The following is a 21,191-nucleotide window of genomic DNA, read 5'->3' on the forward strand; positions in this document are numbered from 1 at the left end:
CTAGACAAGGGGCTGCTGATATGCCTTTGTGATTTTTTTTTGTTTCTATGGTAATGAATGTTACATCACATGAAAGCCTTATGTGTCTAATATATGCTTTCAAAATTGTGTGTTTGTTGCTTACGGAAAACAAAATGGTGTAGTCTAATGCGATATTCACAGCAACTGAGAGCAGAGGAGTGATACAATTCTTGTTTATGCAAGGAAAGTCAGCGAGAAGGATATTCATGGTGATATGTCGCAGACATTGAGGGATCAATGCCCTTCATATTCCACAGTTAAGAACCGGGTTGCCAAATTTAAAACGGACCACTTCAGCACCAATGATGAGGAACGTCCTGGACGACAGAGAATGGTTGTTGTTCTGGAGTTCGTCGATGTTGTGCACAACCTCATACTCGAGAATAGACGAATTTAGCTAAACCAATAGCAGACATCATGGGGATTTCCCGTGAACGTGTTTATGTTATTATCCATGAACATTTGGACATGAGGAAGCGTTCAGCAATGGAGTCCTCAAATGTTTGACAACAGGTCAGAGAAGCATGCAAGTAAAAACTTCCCGGTCTATTTGTCAGCGTTTCCAGACTGAAAAAAACTTTCTGGATCGATTGGTCACTATGGATGAGACCTGGATTTATTTGTATGATCCTGAAAACAAGGAGTAGTCAAAAGTTTGGAGGCACAGTGGTTCTCCTCCTCCAAAGTAGTTCAGGGTGCAAAAATCAGCCACTAAGGTCATGGCATCTGTATTCTGGGATAAGGAGGGCGTGCTGCTAGTGGACTACCTTCAAAAGGGTTCCACCATCAATGCAAGGTATTACATTGACCTTTTGGACCAATTGAAGGTAGCTCTGAAGGCCAAAAAGTGAGGCAAGCTGTCCAAAGGAATCTTGTTTCTGCAAGACAACGCCTCCACTCACACTGCACAAGTGACCACAGCAAAACTGGAAGAGCTCGACTTCCAGCTGGTTGACCACCAACCTTATTCATCAGATCTAGCTCCCTCCGACTATCATCTATTTCCAAACCTGAAGAAACAACTCAAGGGTACTAAATTTCACACCATTTATGATGCCATGGCTGCTACAGATGCCTGGATTCAACTGAAATCCTTCTTTTTGCTAGGCTTACAGAACCTGGAATACCAATGTAAGAAGTGTGTTGACATCAGTGGAGAGGATGCGGAATAAATGTAAAATTTCATCATCCTACCGCTTTCTTTCGGGGTGAAGCCAAAGACTTATCAACAGCCCCTCATAGTTTTTAATTTTTAGCCCGACAGTCATGTGAGGGCTTGTTTATTGCAGGATGAGTTGAAGTTTTTATTGTTATCGTTTTGGGCCACATATTTTTTGATCGCTTTCTATTTCAATTTTTGTGAGGCAGACTCAAGAAAAAAAACAGCAATTCAGGAATTTTTTTTTACGTCGTTCACAGTGTCGTAAAAGTGATAAGTCAACTTTATTCTTCAGGTCAGTATGATTACAACGACATCACTTTTATATAGATATAGTTTTTTCAAGATTTTATTTTTTTTACCTTGTTCACTGAAGGGATTAACCAGTGTGACAGTTTTATAGATCAGGTTGTAATAGTGCAACAATACCAGAATGTGTACTTTTTTGTTCATTTTTTTTCCATAAAAATACATGAGTACTCAAATATTTTTTTTGTTCTTTATTTTGCTTGTTTTTTGTTAAATATGTATTTTTATAAATTATTTGTACTTAATTTTATTTTTTGTTAGTCCCTGTTTATATTCTGATTGCAGTTACACTATATTTGCAATGCCTGATCATTGCAGTACAGTGTAGACATCAGAGCTGCACTGTTAGAAGCATCAGGGTTCAAGATCTTGACTTGATCCTTGAGGCTCCCCATAGCTGGGTGACCCGAAGATCGTTAGGACGTCCTCAGGTCACAGGAGGAACGGTCAGGCCCTCGTGGGGCACTGACCGGATGGGAAAGGTAGCGCTATCCTTCTCCTAATCCCCTAAGTACTGTGATCGGGATCAGCATTTAAGGGATTAAAAATCCAGTGATGGCACGGAGATAGTTCCTGACCGTGAGGTCCTGGGCTCGTCTCGTCAGATAAGCTGAGCTCTCGGCAGCAATCACTGGGTACAGCCAAGGTCAGGAAGCACCAGACTGTCATGACATACCCCCTACGTCCAAGGTCAGGAAGGAGTTAAAGGAATGTGTCAGTTGGTTTTTGCTACCTCATCTGAGAACAGCATGATGTAGGTAATGAGAACCTGAATCCAATGATGTATCATTTAGTTTAATGGATGCAGTGTTTCTGACACAGAGTTTTCAGATTTAGCATATAGAAGAGCAGAAAAAGCTGCCCCAGCTGACACAATACTCTGCATGTACATTTCTGTAGACAGTGAGCTGCTAATCAAAAGAGGGAGAGTCAGACAACATTGCACAAGCCAGCTAGTCATAGCAATGGTAATATCCTAGTGATAAAGCAGTCAGTTCAAGTAAACAACAGCACAGGAGCTTTACATGTGACATACAAGTGCATCTCAATAAATTAGATCATCAAAAAGTTTATTTCAGTAATTCAATACAAAAGGGGAAACGCATCTATTACATTGAATCCTTACAAACAAAGTGATCTATTTCAAATGTTAATTTCTGTTAATGTTGTTGATTATGGCTTACAACCAATGAAAACCAAAAGTCATTATCTCAGAAAATTAGAATTACCACAAAACACCTGCAAAGGCTTCCTAAGCGTTTAAAATGGTCCCTTAGGGCTCATTCACACGACCGTTGGGTTTTTGCGGTCCGCAAAAAACGGGCCTGTTTTTTCAGGGATGCATCCGTGTTGCATCCGTGTTACAAATGCATCCGTCCCGTTCCATATACGGTCCATGTGTCATGCGTGTGACTTCCGTTTTTTTGCGGCCCGCAAAAAAACGGAAGGAGCGTTACATGCAGTCCAGGGTAACTGGCCAGCTGCTGGTCCCCATATAAAGTCTATGGGGAACAGAATCTGGGGCAAAGGGGTAGGAGCAAGCGCTACATATTCACCGATCACCGGCATGGCTGTCACACTGCTCCCGTGGCAGCTCTTCGATCTTACCGAGCCGGCCGCTCATTAGGCTCATACATATTCACTCCTCCCCCCGTCTGTAATTGCTTACAGTCAGACGCGCCCCCATGCTGAGTGACAGCTGTCTAACTGCAACTAATCACAGCCACCGGTGGGCGGGTCTATATCGTACACTACAATAAATAATTAAAAAAAAACAAAAAAACAACAGCATGTGATCCACCCAATTTTGATACCAGCCAAGATACAGCCTCACAGCTGGGCACTGGTATTCTCAGGCTGGGGAGACCCACATCATTGGGAGCCCCCCCAGCGTAAAAATATCAGCCAGCAGCCGGCCGGAAATGCCGCATCCATTGGATGAGACAGTCCCGGGACTTTACCCGGCTCACTCCGTTGTCCTGGTGCGGTGGCAAACGGGGTAATATATGGGGTTGACACCAGATGTGTAATGTTACCTGGCATCAAGTCTAGAGGTTAGTGATGTCACTGCGTCTATCAGATACCCGACATCACTAACCCAGCCAGTAATACAAAAAAAATTAGACAACAAATTTTTATTTGAAAAAACATTCCCCAACACATTCCCTCTTCACCAATTTATTGGAAAGAAAAAACAAATCCAGGTTCGGCGTAATCCAATAAGGGGGTCCCACGACGATCTATACTCACTGTCCCAGTCAATGAAGAATAGAATGTTCGCCATTGGCTGGGAAAGCAGTGCAGTGACTTGAGCAAACATCATGAGGTCAGTCCAGGTCACTGTAGGGCATGACCAGCGCTGACTTCAAGAGGTTAGCTAGGTACATTACCTGGGTGATGATGTCTGCTGCACTCCTGATGTCAGCGCTAGTCACGGAGTTCAATGACGCCGCGTTCACAAGCCAAGTATCTCGAGCGTCCCGTGACGTCACCGCTAGTCACAGTCTTGGGCCGCCCATGAGAGGTGATCTGAGAACTCGACGGGCATAGAAGTCAGTGACAAGTGCTGTCGTCAGGAGTGCAGGAATTCATCACAGCAGGTAATGACCTTTACTAACCTCCTGACGGCAACACTCATCATCCCCTGAAGTGCAGGCAGCTGGTGACACTGCAGTGCGAGCAGCCACGGGAGATAGACACAGACTGCAGGGGCACCCGACGGAAGTCACACGGTAGTGCTTCCGTGTGGCTTCCGGGGATTTTGCAGACCCATTGACTTGTATAGAGTCACAGTCCGTTATTACGGAACAGAATGGGACATGATCCATAATAACAGAACGGACATATGGCATCCAATGTGTTTTTTTTGTAGGCTCGGATGCACACGGAAGTGCTTCCATGTGCCATCCAATCCTACATAAAACACATGGAAAAGAGGATCCTGTCAGTAGGTCCGCAGAAAAACAGGAACTGACCAGGACAGATGGAACGGTCGTCTGAATGAGCCCTTAGTCTGGTTCAGTAGGCTACACAATCACAGATGTCCAGAAAGCAGTCATTGACACACTCCACAAAGAGAGTAAGCTACAAAAGGTCATTGCTAAAGAAGCTTGCTTTTCACAGAGTGCTGTATCCAAACATTATACTGGAAAGTTGAGTGGAAGGAAAAAGTGTGGTAGAAAAAGGTGCACAAGCAATTGGGATAATTGCAACCTTGATAGGATTGTTAAGAAAAGGCCATTGAAAAATGTGGGAGCGATTAACAAGGAGTGGACTGCTGCTGCTTCAGGAGGCACCACACACAGACGTATCCAGGACATGGGCTACAACTGTCGCATTCCATGTATCAAGCCACTCATGATTAATAGACAACGCCAGAAGCGTCTTACCTGGACAAGGAGAAAAAAAAAACTGGACTGTTGCTCAGTGGTCCAAGGGATTGTTTTCCAATGAAAGTAAATTTTGCATTTCCTCTGGAAATCAAGGTCCCAGAGTCTGGAGGAAGAGTGGATAGGCACACAATCCAAGCTGCTTGAGTTCTAGTGAGAAGTTTCCACAATCAGTGATGGTTTGGGGAGCCATGTCATCTATTGGTGTAGGTCTGCTGTGTTTTATCAAAACGAAAGTCAGCACAGCTGTCTACCAGGAAATTTTAGAGCACTTCTTTTGGAGATGAAAATTGCTTTTTCCAGCAGGACTTGGCACCTGTCCAAACTGTCAAAAGTACCAAAACTTGGTTTAATAACCACAGTATCACTGTGCTTGATTGGCCAGCAAACTCACCTGACCTAAACCCCATTGAGAATCTATGGTGTATTGTCAAGAGGAAGATGAAAGACACCAAACTCAACAATGCAAACAAACTGAAGGCTACCACACTATCATCAAAGCAACCTGGGCTTCTCTAACACTGAAGCAGTGCCACAGGCTGATCGCCTCCATGCCACGCCGCATTGATGCAGTAATTCAGCAAAAGTAGCCCGACCAAGTATTGAGTGCATTTACTGTACATACTTTTCAGTAGGCCAACATTTCTGCCTTAAAAATCATTTTTTCAGTTGGTCTTATATAATAATCTAGAAAAGAATAGAATATTAGAGTTGGAATGGACCTCCTGGGTCATCTAGTCCAACCCCCTGCTCAAAGCAGGATTCACTAAATCAGCTCAGACAGATGTCCGTCCAATTTTCTGAGATAATGACTTCTGGGTTTTCATTGACTGTAAGCCATAATCATCAACATTAACAGAAATAAACACTTGAAATAGATCCCTCTATATAATGACTCTATATAATATTTGTGTTTCCCTTTTTGTATTGAATTACTGAAATAAATTAACTTTTTGATGATATTCTAATTTATTGAGATGCACTTGTATGTAGAGGGTTCGCACTGTATTTAGGGAGTTATGTGGAAGCTCATACAGTATATAGGGGGCTGTGTATGTTTTTATTTTTTTTTATAAATGTTTTTATTTTATACTTCTACATTATTCTATTACTATGAAAGTGGATTATGCCTTTGCATAAACAGCTACAATATCTAAACCCTGCTTGAGATGAGCTCCCTTCACACGTCCATTTAAAAAACGGAAGTGCGGCACGTTCCATTTGGCCATCCGTGTGTGTCATCCGTGTGCCGTCCATGTGACATCTATGTTGCACGTACTCCAAAAAATCGCATGACAGTGAAATTAAAGGGTTTTTTATGTGTTGAAGATGTGCATAGATTGATAGATTGTGAGCTGGTATTATCAGGCTGGGAAGGGCCATGGTTACGGGGCCCTTCCTAGCCTAAAAATACCAGCCCGCAGCCACCCCCAGAAGTCCACCAAATCCGTCGTCGTCAAAAAAACGATTTCTGAATAAAACAAAACATACAAACAAAATAAGTAAAATAAGACACTTCTCCTCGTTCACCACTTTTTCAAAAGAACAAAAATATCCCAGCAAGTCCGACGTAGTCCAGGGATTCTGACAATCAAAGTCTATGGAGAATCACTCTGACACTCTATGGGTCTTGCTGCACTGCGTGAGATCCGATACCTATGAAGAGTGGGGACGTCAGTAATGTTACCGCTGTTAAGGGTTACCGGGTCACCAGGTCATACTGCACTGTATGAGACACAGCTACTCTGAGTTGTGACATAATTAACGTTACCGCTCAACAGAGTCACGCACAGCGCAGCATGAGGCAGAGTGACCTGGTGACCTTGAACAGTGGTAAAGTTACTCACGTAACCAATGTTCAGAGGCGCAGGGTCTCACGCAGTGCAGTGTGGCCCGGAATTGCCTGTAAGCAAAGTCTATGGAGTGTCAGAAAGATGCTCCATACACTTTGTTAGTCGCAATCCCTGGACTACATCAAACTAGCTACGAAATTTTCTTTTCTTTTGAATAAAGTGGTGAATGAGGGTAAGTGTCTTGTTTTATTTCTCTGTGTTTGTATGTTTGTTTTTTTCAGATATCCTTTTTTGGACTACAAGGGATTTGGTGGTTTGCGGTGGATTCCCTGGACTTTGGTGAAGCTTCATGTTTTTTTTTTTATCAGATGGTGAACGAGGAAAAGTTTCATGGATTGATTATTGAAATAAATCACTTTTTGTGTGTCTTTTTATTTTTTATTACTGGGTTAGTAATGGGGGTGTCTGATAGACACCTTTCCATTGCTAACACCAGGGCTTGATGTAATCTGTAACTACACAGCTGACATCAACCCCAACTACCATTCCCCCAATTGCTACTGTACCCAGGCAATTGGGAAGAGCTAAGGCTAAGCACCAGAATTGGCACATCTAATGTGATGCATCACTTCTGGAGCGGCTGTGGGCTGGTATTTTTAGGCTGGGAAAGAACCAATAACCATGGACCTTACCAGCCTGAGAATATCAGCTCTCAGCTGTCGGCTTTTCTTTTGCTGGTTACCAAAAATAAGGGGGACCCCACATTGTTTTTTTTTTTTAATATTTACTTGGTTAAAAACTGTAAACTCTATCATCTTTACCACATAAAAATCTTTAATTTCTTTAATGCATTTAATACGTGTCACACGAACGGTACACGGATGTCATACGTGTGCTGTATGTTGTTTTTTCATGGACCCATAGACTTCTATTGGCGATTGTAACCTGTGCTGACGCTAAAAAGCAGACATGACTGTGTGGATGGAATGGACACACAGTCCGTGTGAAAATTAACATGTATTTTAATGAGTACGAGTGTGAACATGTTTCCAGGACGTGTGAAAACGGACACCACATGTACTGAAAACACGGACGAGTGCAGGGAGCCTTAAAATGTTTTATTTCGAAGTCCAGAACTTGTAAGAGAAGACTAGAATTCTAATACCCATGTGGACGCTATTTTAACATCTGCACCTGTGATTTCATCCTCATTTTCCAAGCCTTGTGTACTGGAGAAGATTTAATGCATTTCTATAACCTTGGATGACATGTGAAATCCCTGTACATTATCCCAATTCCATATTAAATACGGCAAGCAAATGATTTAAGGACAATTAAATATCTGTTTTGGCTTTATGTAAGACACAAAGCAAAGTAATAAATGAAACATTACAACAATGCTTTGAGTGAACAGCTTGCATGGCGCTCTGGAACATATTTGTGATGTGGTTTGCCTGGCAAAAAGAGAATAAAAAAAACAAACAAAAACACAAAAACATTATCTAATAAAGTGATTCATTGGAGCGTGAAAATAGACATTTCTCCCAGTGCGAGCAATTTGACCATTAAATACACAATTCAAGCACGGACTAAAATCAATCATTGCTTTTATTATAAGAGATATGTACATACATGTTAGGTATTGTACTGTGTGTGACAGAGTACCACTGAGAGGTCATTAAGGTAATGAACCATTCATTGCAAGAGAAGAACAAGTCAAGTTTTTTGGGGAAAAAAATATCCAGCACTCACACAATGGTAATTTTAAAGATCATTATAGGAGACACTTCAGGTAAGGGGGTTCCTGCAGATTCACATGTCAGTCAGTATTTTCTGAGGATTAATGTGGAATTTCTTAGCTTTTTCGAAGGGCAATTTTTGTTCTATGCAATGTGTGCACTCACAGATGTGGATTTTGTGAATGCAGCAGAGCCAAGTTGGTCATGACAAATAGTACAACTAGATTTCTGGTGAGTTTCAGTAGGCTAGTTCAGTGAGTTCACACGTCACGGAGAAATTCAGCACTGCTTCATCTGTATCACATATCCAACTCCTCTTGCTTCCGCATTGGGAGGAGAGAAAAGCACTGTTGACATTGCAACGACTGCTGCATGCCAGGTATAGGGTCTAGAATAGGACACATTCAGGATAACTTCAGCTCTGGACCTGGCAAGTCACCTTCTGCTCCGCACTGGACCTGGCAAGTCACCTTCAGCTCAGCACCGAACCTGGCAAGTCACCTTCAGCTCAGCACTGGATCTGGCAAGTCACCTTTGGCTCCGCACTGGACTTGGAAAGTCACCGTCAGCTCAGCACCGGACCTGGCAAGTCACCTTTAGCTGCGCACTGGACCTGGCAAATCACCTTCGGCGCCGCACTGGACCTGGCAAGTCGCCTTCAGCTCCGCATCAGACCTGTCAAGTCATCAATGCAACAGCGGCAGCAGCCTCTCTCACCTCCCCCGTATGCAAGTGATAGATGCTGGGAAACGCCTTTAATTAAACAGATTTTCTGGTTGCTAATCTTTGGAGAAGCTGCATTGGTGGCAATATTGAAGTTCACCCCGCTCTCCCAGAAATTGGTATGAATAAAAATTGACTATTGACCAAAGAAGAATACGCAGGTGATTTATTGTGTCGTTGGAAAATTACTATGCCTTTCCTAACTTAGTCTGACATAGATCTTGCCTTCTTTGTATTATAATTAGATTATTACTTTTTTAGTTACCCATTACATGACAGTATACAGAAGGAATTATACATTCTGAATTTGGGTTCTGATCGGCCACTAAGTTAAAAATTCTGACAATGATTAGCTTCATTCCATTTCTCATTACGTCATTACTGTTAGCGCCTGACTATAGCACCCGCGGTGCGGAGCTCAGGACGGCAGCGGCTGGATATGCAGGACGACGCTCACAGCTTTGCGTAGTCTTTTAGGATGACTTCGAGTTTCTGGCTCAGCATGATATTACCTTTCACTTTCAGCTTGCCAGCAAAGAATGCCTAAGTACAAAAACAAAGAAGAAGCGTCAGACACACATCTTGTTTTGTTCTCTTTCTCTTCCTCTACATTTATTTTTCTGTAAGAACTCCACCTTGGAAAGCACAGCTTTTCCCAAAAGAGTTGAGATGAGCTATTCTAAAAAAAAAAACATGTACGGCATCAAAAATGAACAACCTCAGATGTAATATAATCAGCAACACATTGAAATCTCCAGCTTTTCTTCCCAGAAGACATAAATGCACACTTAATTTTGCAGTCACATTCTGGCAAAAGCAAGAGGAAGAAAGCGCTAAATTAAATGCCTCGGAAAAAACTAAAGTGCCACAGTTGACAGCACACATTGCAAGTGTTGGGATGGCGCTTTTCTTGCAGGGACAGAGGTCTTTGGAGTGGTAAATAGAAAGCGTCTGATTTTTTTTCTTCACGATGCTTAGAAGAATGCTGAGTATTCCAATCTATTATGATACTTATGCCTTAAAGGCAAAGCTAACTTTCATTGCTAAGTCAGTGGTATGAAGATAATGCCATTGCATTTTATATCTTTATGCCCCGACTCTCTTGTACTTTTCTTTTATGTCTTGTACATTTAATTGGTATGGATCTGTGAACAGATTGCAAAGTCATGCAGCCGTGAATCCTCTACTTGGCTGAGTATTTCTAGAATTATACATAAGTTTACAAATGAATTGTGACTGGAGTGGAAAAGCAGACAGCAAGAGAGAGGATGACAGGCCCAAAATATAACCCAAGGAACAGTTATTCTATCAGTATAACAGGAGGTAAAGGAGCCTTTATGTGACGTGTCCCATTCTTCGGACAGATGATGATCTAGGAAGCCGGCTCCAATAAACTAGAAACAGGAGGCATAATATAGACGCGTTCATATTACATATAGATGTGTCCATCCTTTTCCCACCTTAAAAACTACCCCCATTTCACATAAGGCTAATTCAATACATGATTGCCAAAAACCATTCACATTACGAACACTAGGTGGGCACACAGACACATCAAGAGTAAACAACTCCTGACAGAGTATCACAAAGCCACATTTTGGGTTTTCCAAAACTGGTAATCTTGTGCCACACATATGGAGCCAATGACAAGCTCAGGACACGTTCTACAAAAGGTAAAAAAAAAAAGGCGTTTTACACTTTCAAGATATGAAAAGTTACAGAATATCTGCAGAAATTGTGAGCACCCTGCATGATCTCCATATTGTGTTATGAACAGGGGCTACGTAAACAATCGTGGCACATGGATGGGCTCAGCGTAATGAAAAGTGTGAATAGTGTGTAAAAGCTGGTCAACTGTGACCCATTCCATGACCACGGAGCTGATGAAGGCGCCACAATTATTTCCACGGATGCCACTCTGGAGCACAAGTTTCAGTTCTGGTGGGGGCACACATATCCTGCAGATATCCTATAATTAAGCCCCTATTAATGTTAATACATATATTATTCATTTTTAGAAAGTAGTCAACCCCAAATCCCCATAGCAAATCTTTGGCAGTTTATAAGAAAACCAAATCTGGTGAGATTTGCAAAATTATATAAAAATGTTGTGCGGTTTGCAAAATAGCAGACTAGAACCAACGCAACATTGTGCCCAAGAACAGATATACAAGCCGTGACATTACATTTCTCAATGCAATATTGATTGTTATTCTCCGAGGAAATCATGGCTCAACAAGGATTAAATCCTACTCAGAATTCAGCATTACTTGGCGTCTACTATAGTGAGAACTCTCTAAACTTAATACTTCAGTATTACCACATTAGCATGCGATGCCTAGAGTACATACTGACATCCCATTAGTATGAAATGGACCAGCCATAGACAATGTGGGAGCCGATAAAAAGACAAGACTTCACAAGACCATGTATTAAAGGGAATCTATCAGCAGGATTTTTACCTCACAAACTATTTATACGCGCATGTAGTTGTTTCAAAGACAAATCAAGCATCACCTTGACATGGCCAGTCTATTACTCCATTATTGAGACATCAGTACTTAAATTGATATGAGGTTGTAGAGCGATGGTAGATATGAAGCCTCTGTCACTCCAGCTCTATTACGCAACCAGGGTCGCCTCCTCCTGCTTGACTGACTGCTCCTTTGCGTGAAGTCACACAGCGTAATGACTGACAATCAAGCAGAAGTCAGAGCTGGGTAGGAAATAGAGCTGGAGTGATAGAGGTTTCATATCTACCATAGCTCTACAGCCTCATTTGCAATTTAAGTACGGATTTCTCAGTAACTAGGAAACAAACTGGCCACAAAGGTATTTCTGGACTTGTCTTTCAATTAGCTAAATGCCCATATATATAGTTTGGGGGTGAATCCCTACTGACAAAGTCCCTTTACATGGCGGGTGCAAAATTCTATATTTTTCCTGCAGTGGACAAGTTTAGTTTTTAGTTCCCCCAATATCAAGTGCTGAAGCGTCTTGCAATTCAGAAGTTGTAAAATCTAAGAAACTTTTACATTATTATTTTTAAGTCTTCTGTTACAGAGAAGGCATAAAAGCACTTAAGGGATGCCAGAGGCATTCTGGCAGTGAACTAGACTGTTAGGAGTTTGCTATATAAGTTAGCCTGAAAGGAGAATATCTAGCAACATAGACCTTTATTTATGAAAATGGAATAAACTCAAGGCAAACATGTTGGCCAGATTGTGGTATCTGCATGAGGAGCATTAACATTAAAAAACAAACATTATTTTGGACCTCAATCATACTTTTCTATTAATATTCATCCTCCTTTCATTGATCATCAGGCATTGCAGTTTATCTTGCTCATTCCAGCTTTTGATGATATTTTGAGTTAAAGCAGTCTTTTGACCCACAATACAGGGCAAGAATTGTGCACCCATCATAGTGTTTATAGGAGAAATTTTTAAACTCCCTCAAAATGGCAGAGCTAGGAGGGACATAGCGTGGGCGACTCCCGTCGTTCTAATTCTTAACGAGCTGTTCTTCTAATTCATTACATCACAAACTCTCCGCCAGTCTCGGACTATCCCTCTTAACGATTCTGGCAACTCTCACACTACCTCACATTATAATCAAGACTTGTGTGAACAACTGTTGATGGTGATGAATTGGGGCCATGGTCTTGCTGCCCTCATCCCGCATAAGTTAAAACTTCTTTTGATGCACTTATCAGTGTAACATCTCTAAGATGCTATCCACTCTTTTTGAGCAGGATAGCATATAAGTGCTGGAACTTAAGTTCCCTTACTTCCCAGCATGCAGTGTGCCTGCCATTGTCCAAAGACTTGCCTGTTCCAAACTAAAACTCCACCTCTCTTTTATACCTGTATGGAGTTTAGTAGAGAGAAAGACAAAAACAGAGACAAAGACCCAGCCTTATTCCTATAATATCTCGGTGTGCCTGGTGCTTGAGACGGATTATTCATGATAACAGACAGTAGATAGCAAATTAGACAGAATAGACACTCCTAGTGGTAGGCACTTGGCAGTGATTTTGGGGCAACAACTTACATATTTACATAGGTTGAAAAAAGCCCTAGGTCCACCTAATTCAACCTTCCTCCACCAGTTCTACATTTTGTCACTAAATCATTTATAAATGACAATGTTGTGTGTGTTGAGGATATCTTCCAGCCCTTTTAAAAAAAGCTGCTATAGTATCGGCCATTACAACCTCTTATGATAGGGCATTTCCCAATTTGACTGCTCTAACTGTAAAGAACCCTTTCCAGTTTAGCTGCCAGAATCGCCGTTCTTCGACTCGCAGTGAGTGCCCCCTGGTGCTTAGTACTGTCTTTGGAAGGAATAGATCACGTGCCAGTCCTTTATATTGAACACATATGTATTTATACATATAAATTAGATCTCCTCTGAGACGTCTTTTTTCTAAGCTAAACCTATCCAACGTTTTCAACCTCTCATCATATGGGAGGCCTTCCATTCCTTGCAATAATCTAGTTACCTGCCTTTGAACGGACTAACTTCTGAATGTCCTTTTTAAAATGTGAAACCTAAAACTGGATCCCATATTCCAGATGTGGCCTTACAAGTGATTTATAGAGGGGTAACAATACGTTGGAATCACAGGATCTAATCTCCCTTTTTATATACCCTATAATCTTGTTTGCTTTAGCAGCTGCTACTTGACATTGAGTGCTGCTGCTCAGCTTATTTGTAACCAGAATACCCAAGTCCTTCTCCTGTTCTGTGGTCCTGAGTTTACTTCCATTTAATGTACAGTATATGCAGCAATATACAGTGCCTACAAGTAGTATTCAACCCCCTGCAGATTTAGCAGGTTTACACATTCGGAATTAACTTGGCATTGTGACATTTGGACTGTAGATCAGCCTGGAAGTGTGAAATGCACTGCAGCAAAAAAGAATGTTATTTCTTTTTTTATTTTTTTTTTTAAATTGTGAAAAGTTTATTCAGAGGGTCATTTATTATTCAACCCCTCAAACCACAAGAATTCTGTTTGGTTCCCCTAAAGTATTAAGAAGTATTTCAGGCACAAAGAACAATGAGCTTCACGTGTTTGGATTAATTATCTCTTTTTCCAAGCCTTTTCTGACTAATTAAGACCCTCCCCAAACTTGTGAACAGCACTCTTACTTGGTCAACATGGGAAAGACAAAGTAGCATTCCAAGGCCATCAGAGACAAGATCGTGGAGGGTCACAAGGCTGGCAAGGGGTACAAAACCCTTTCCAAGGAGTTGGACCTACCTGTCTCCACTGTTGGGAGCATCATCCGGAAGTGGAAGGCTTATGGAACTACTGTTAGCCTTCCACGGCCTGGACAGCCTTTGAAAGTTTCCTCCCGTGCCGAGGCCAGGCTTGTCCGAAGAGTCAAGGCTAACCCAAGGACAACAAGGAAGGAGCTCCGGGAAGATCTCATGGCAGTGGGGACATTGGTTTCAGTCAATACCATAAGTAACGTACTCCACCGCAATGGTCTCCGTTCCAGACGAGCCCGTAAGGTACCTTTACTTTCAAAGCGTCATGTCAAGGCTCGTCTACAGTTTGCTCATGATCACTTGGAGGACTCTGAGACAGACTGGTTCAAGGTTCTCTGGTCGGATGAGACCAAGATCGAGATCTTTGGTGCCAACCACACACGTGACGTTTGGAGACTGGATGGCACTGCATACGACCCCAAGCATACCATCCCTACAGTCAAGCATGGTGGTGGCAGCATCATGCTGTGGGGCTGTATCTCAGCCAAGGGGCCTGGCCATCTGGTCCGCATCCATGGGAAGATGGATAGCACGGCCTACCTGGAGATTTTGGCCAAGAACCTCCGCTCCTCCATCAAGGATCTTAAGATGGGTCGTCATTTCATCTTCCAACAAGACAACGACCCAAAGCACACAGCCAAGAAAACCAAGGCCTGGTTCAAGAGGGAAAAAATCAAGGTGTTGCAGTGGCCTAGTCAGTCTCCTGACCTTAACCCAATTGAAAACTTGTGGAAGGAGCTCAAGATTAAAGTCCACATGAGACACCCAAGGAACCTAGATAACTTGGAGAAGATCTGCATGGAGGAGCGGGCCAAGATAACTCCAGAGACCTGTGCCGGCCTGATCAGGTCTTATAAAAGACGATTATTAGCTGTAATTGCAAACAAGGGTTATTCCACAAAATATTAAACCTAGGGGTTGAATAATAATTGACCCACACTTTTATGTTGAAAATTTATTAAAATTTAACTGAGCAACATAACTTGTTGGTTTGTAAGATTTATGCATCTGTTAATAAATCCTGCTCTTGTTTGAAGTTTGCAGGCTCTAACTTATTTTCATCCTATCAAACCTGCTAAATCTGCAGGGGGTTGAATACTACTTGTAGGTACTGTATAGCAACATAATTAAAGTTTTTTACAGATTCCCAATTTATTACATTATCTAGTAAATAAGTAAATAGTCTGCCTTCAGCAATTTTCACTGGATCATATCATAAATGAAGCGCCTTCACTTCAATGCTCATTATTGTTTGTACTTGAACCATTTGTATTATAAATCACTGTATGTTAGCACTATAAAATTATCATTGGTTGTCCACTGTTCATTGGTACTTATTACAACAGTAAGAAAACGACATCAATACTGCCAAGTATCGTGAAGAAAGTTTTACCTTTTGCGGATTGAGTTTTCCAAGAACAAGATCCATAAAGTCTTGGTCTGATAAAGTAAATGAAGTATCAGCACGGCCACGAACGTTCCCACGGTAAACTTCTCCAGATCCATTCTTTAAGTCAATAGCTTTAAAAGCAAGCAAAAAAAACACAAAAATGAGGCACTTTTAGTTACCTTGGCACACAATTCCATCATAACAATATCATATTACAACACTTGATGTAACAGCCATGTACTTCAGATGTACAGTGCAAGTTCAAGCCATCTTGGGTGTTTCTTGACTATCTAAGTAATATTACACATTGGAACATGCTTTTTGAGCTTTTTTGTTTATAGCTGACCACTCAATGTAACGATTGTACTATGAAAGGATCTAAATCAAGAAAATAATGCTAAATCAGCTATGTCAATTAGTACAATATATACTCAGTTTTTGCCCTTTTATTTTTCATCAATAATAAAAACAAACATATCAACATGTTAACCCAAGCACCAGATTGTACAGTTGCATTACGGAATCCAAAATAAGAATTGTAAACTTCTGACATAAAGAAGACTAAAACTTACAGTACATTTACGTGCTGTGTACAAGGAAATGTATTTATATAAAATGTGCAGTTTCCTTACATCTGAACTCTTAGAAAGCCTTGAAATGATGATACAGAAGCCTTTCAGATGCCACATTTTTCCATAGGACACTGTTTTGCAGCCACATAGTACACATGGTTTTGTCACAATGTTGCGGCAGGATAACTGTCCAAATTCAGCCAACAGCTACCGCACTGTAGTCCTAGCCTAAATGTTAAGTGAGTTCCTTTAGAGAAGCCATCCCATCACCATTTTTATCCTCTTCATATATTGCAGTCATCATATTATATAACACTGTATACTTATTATTGCTCACTTTGCCTTTCTACCCAGTTAATTCTTCTCTTTTCCATTAGGTCTATATCACAAGATTAAAAACACACTAGCTAAATCCTTCTAAGCTCCATGAAGAAACAGGATGTCTTTCTCCCTGCATGAGAAATCACCACAGTCATCACTGTAAAGTTCTTGGCAGGGGGAGGAGGCAGCAGATGGGTCAGGGGTTAATGTAGTGCATGACTCATGCAGGGAAAAGAAACTTACTGTTTCTACATGGAGCTTAGGATTCAGCTAGTCTGTTTTTAATCATGTGGTGTCACAGAGCTATGGAAAAGAGAAGAATTAAATAGAAATACAAAAGGAGCAATTGCAAGTACACAGTGCTAAATAATATGACTGCAATATATTAAAAGGATAAGAAGGGAATTTTGTTACTTACCGTAAATTCCTTTTCTTCTAGCTCTTATTGGGAGACCCAGACGATTGGGGTATAGCTACTGCCCTCTGGAGGCCACACAAAGCACTACATTAAAAGTGCAAGGCCCCTCCCCCTCTGGCTATACCCCCCCCGTGGTATCACGGGTTCTCCAGTTTTAGTGCCAAAGCAAGAAGGAGGAAGCCAATAACTGGTTTAAACAAATTAACTCCGAATAACATCGGAGAACTGAAAAACCGTTCAACATGAACAACATGTGTACCCGCAAACAACAAAAAAACATCCCGAAGGACAACAGGGCGGGTGCTGGGTCTCCCAATAAGAGCTAGAAGAAAAGGAATTTACGGTAAGTAACAAAATTCCCTTCTTCTTCAGCGCTCTATTGGGAGACCCAGACGATTGGGACGTCCAAAAGCTGTCCCTGGGTGGGTAAATAAATACCTCATGTTAGAGCTGCAAAACAGCCCTCCCCTACGGGGGTGTCACTGCCGCCTGCAGGACTCTTCTACCTAAGCTGGCATCCGCCGAAGCATAGGTATGCACCTGATAATGCTTGGTGAAAGTGTGCAGACTGGACCAGGTAGCTGCCTGGCACACCTGTTGAGCCGAAGCCTGGTGACGTAATGCCCAGGACGCACCCACGGCTCTGGTGGAGTGGGCTTTTAGCCCTGAAGGAACCGGAAGCCCCGCAGAACGGTAGGCCTCTAGAATTGGTTCTTTGATCCATCGAGCCAGGGTGGCTTTAGAGGCCTGCAACCCCTTGCGCGGACCAGCGACAAGGACGAAAAGTGCATCGGCACGGCGTATGGGCGCCGTGCGGGAAATGTAGATTCTGAGTGCTCTCACCAGATCTAGCAAACGTAAGGCCTTTTCATACCGGTGAACCGGATGAGGGCAAAAAGAAGGCAAGGAAATATCCTGATTAAGATGAAAAGAGGATACGACCTTAGGAAGAAACTCCGGAATGGGGCGCAGCACAACCTTGTCCTGGTGGAACACCAGGAAGGGAGCCTTAGATGACAGAGCTGCCAGCTCAGACACTCGCCGAAGCGATGTGATCGCAACAAGAAACGCCACTTTCTGCGACAGCCGAGAAAAGGAAACTTCCTTCAGAGGCTCGAAGGGCGGCTTCTGGAGAGCAACTAGTACCCTGTTCAGATCCCATGGATCTAACGGTCGCTTGTACGGGGGCACAATATGACAGACCCCCTGCAGGAACGTGCGCACCTTAGGAAGACGTGCTAGACGCTTCTGAAAAAACACGGATAGTGCCGAAACTTGCCCTTTAAGGGAGCTGAGCGACAAGCCCTTTTCTAACCCCGATTGCAGGAAGGAAAGAAACTTGGGCAATGCAAATGGCCAGGGAGACACTCCCTGAGCAGAGCACCAGGACAAGAAAATCTTCCACGTTCTGTGGTAGATCTTAGCCGAATTCGACTTTCTAGCTTGTCTCATTGTGGCAACGACTCCCTGAGATAATCCAGCAGATGCTAGGATCCAGGACTCAATGGCCACACAGTCAGGTTCAGGGCCGCAGAATTCTGATGGAAAAACGGCCCTTGGGACAGTAAGTCTGGTCGGTCTGGCAGTGACCACGGTCGACCGATCGTGAGATGCCACAGATCCGGATACCACGACCTCCTCGGCCAGTCTGGAGCGACGAGTATGACGCGGCTGCACTCGGATCTGATCTTGCGTAGCACTCTGGGCAAGAGCGCCAGAGGCGGAAACACGTATGGGAGCTGAAACTGCGACCAATCTTGAACCAAGGCGTCTGCCGCCAGAGCTCTTTGATCGCGCGACCTCGCCATGAATGCCGGGACCTTGTTGTTGTGCCGGGATGCCATTAGGTCGACGTCCGGCACTCCCCAGCGGCGACAGATTTCCTGAAACACGTCCGGGTGAAGGGACCATTCCCCTGCGTCCATGCCCTGGCGACTGAGGAAGTCTGCTTCCCAGTTTTCTACGCCTGGGATGTGAACCGCGGATATGGTGGATGCTCTGTCCTCCACCCACATTAGAATGCGCCGGACTTCTTGGAAGGCTTGCCGACTGCGCGTCCCTCCTTGGTGGTTGATGTATGCCACCGCTGTGGAGTTGTCCGATTGGATTCGGATCTGCTTTCCTTCCAGCCACTGTTGGAAGGCCAGTAGAGCAAGATACACTGCTCTGATCTCCAGAACATTGATCTGAAGGGTGGACTCCTGCGGAGTCCACGTCCCCTGAGCCCTGTGGTGGAGAAATACTGCTCCCCACCCTGACAGACTCGCATCTGTCGTGACTACTGCCCAGGATGGGGGCAGGAAGGATCTTCCCTGAGACAATGAGGTGGGAAGGAGCCACCATTGTAGAGAGTCTTTGGCCGTCTGGGAAAGCGAGACTTTCCTGTCCAGGGACGTTGACTTCCCGTCCCATTGGCGGAGAATGTCCCATTGAAGTGGGCGCAGATGAAACTGCGCAAAAGGAACTGCTTCCATGGCTGCCACCATCTTCCCTAGGAAATGCATGAGGCGCTGCAAGGGATGCAACTGGCCCTGCAGAAGAGATTGCACCCCTGTCTGTAGTGACCGCTGCTTGTCCAGCGGAAGCTTCACTATCGCTGCTAGAGTATGAAACTCCATGCCAAGATACGTTAGTGACTGAGTCGGTGATAGGATCGACTTTGGAAAGTTGATGATCCATCCGAAAGACTGTAGAGTCTCCAGCGTAGCATTCAGGCTGTGCTGACATGCCTCCTGAGAGGGAGCTTTGACCAATAAGTCGTCTAGGTAAGGGATCACCGAGTGTCCCTGAGAGTGCAAGACTGCTACCACCGCCGCCATGACCTTGGTGAAGACCCGTGGGGCTGTCGCCAGACCAAATGGAAGAGCTACGAACTGAAAATGGTCGTCTCCTATCACAAAACGTAGAAAACGTTGATGTTCTGTAGCAATTGGCACGTGGAGATAAGCATCTTTGATGTCTATTGAGGCAAGGAAGTCTCCTCTGGACATTGAGGCAATGACAGAGCGGAGGGTTTCCATCCGGAACCTCCTGGCGTGCACATGTTTGTTGAGCCGTTTTAGGTCCAGAACAGGACGGAACGAGCCGTCCTTTTTTGGAACCACAAAGAGATTGGAGTAAAACCCTTGCCCTTGTTCCTGAGGAGGGACTGGGATAACCACTCCTTCCGCTTTTAGGGAATCCACCGCCTGCAGCAGAGCATCTGCTCGGTCTGGACGTGGGGAGGTTCTGAAGAACCGAGCTGGAGGACGAGAATTGAACTCGATTCTGTACCCGCGAGACAAAATGTCCGTCACCCACCGGTCTTTGACCTGTGACATCCAAATGCCGGAAAAGCGGGAGAGCCTGCCCCCGACCGGCGATGCGGAGGGGGGGGGCTGGAAGTCATGAGGTAGCCGCTTTGGAAGCGGTACCTCCATTTGCTTTCTTGGGGCGTGTGTGAGTCCGCCACGAATCTGAGTTTCTTTGCGTCCTCTGAGTCCCTTTGGACGAGGTAAATGGTGTCTTGCCCGAACCTCGAAAGGACTGAAACCTCTGCTGCCACTTTTTCTGCTGAGGTTTGGATGTTCTGGGTTGTGGTAAAGAGGAGTCTTTACCCTTGGACTGCTTAATGATGTCAGCCAATGGCTCGCCAAACAGTCTATCTCTAGACAAAGGCAAACTGGTTAAACATTTTTTGGAACCAGCATCTGCTTTCCAGTCCTTTAACCACAAGGCTCTGCGCAAAACTACCGAATTGGCGGACGCCATTGAGGTGCGACTGGTAGATTCTAGGACCGCATTGATAGCGTAAGACGCAAACGCCGACATCTGCGTGGTAAGGTGCGCCACTTGCGGCACTGCTGGATGCATGATAGCATCCACTTTTGCTAAGCCAGCTGAAATAGCCTGGAGCGCCCATACGGCTGCGAATGCCGGAGCAAACGACGCGCCGATAGCTTCATAGACAGATTTTAACCAAAGGTCCATCTGTCTGTCATTGGCATCTTTAAGTGAAGCGCCATCCTCCACTGCAACTATGGATCTAGCTGCAAGTTTGGAAATCGGGGGGTCTACCTTTGGACACTGTGTCCAGCG

General features: G+C 43.7%; 1 protein-coding gene across 2 annotated transcripts in view; it reads right to left on the reverse strand.

The window, feature by feature from the left end:
- Nucleotides 1–8,261: 8,261 nt before the first annotated feature.
- The window catches only part of HSD17B4 (hydroxysteroid 17-beta dehydrogenase 4), a 509,464-nt gene continuing 496,534 nt past the window's right edge, over nt 8,262–21,191 (reverse strand). For both annotated transcript variants that reach the window (XM_075324972.1, XM_075324979.1), the window contains exons 23-24: nt 15,807–15,934; nt 8,262–9,676 (exon numbers count right to left, since the gene is read on the reverse strand). In XM_075324972.1, the coding sequence (XP_075181087.1) occupies nt 9,587–9,676; nt 15,807–15,934 (218 nt within the window). In that variant the 3' untranslated portion in view covers nt 8,262–9,586. The remainder of the gene's footprint in view (nt 9,677–15,806; nt 15,935–21,191) is intronic.

The sequence above is a fragment of the Anomaloglossus baeobatrachus genome, chromosome 1 (assembly GCF_048569485.1).
Source record: "Anomaloglossus baeobatrachus isolate aAnoBae1 chromosome 1, aAnoBae1.hap1, whole genome shotgun sequence".
Classification (NCBI taxonomy): domain Eukaryota; kingdom Metazoa; phylum Chordata; class Amphibia; order Anura; family Aromobatidae; genus Anomaloglossus; species Anomaloglossus baeobatrachus.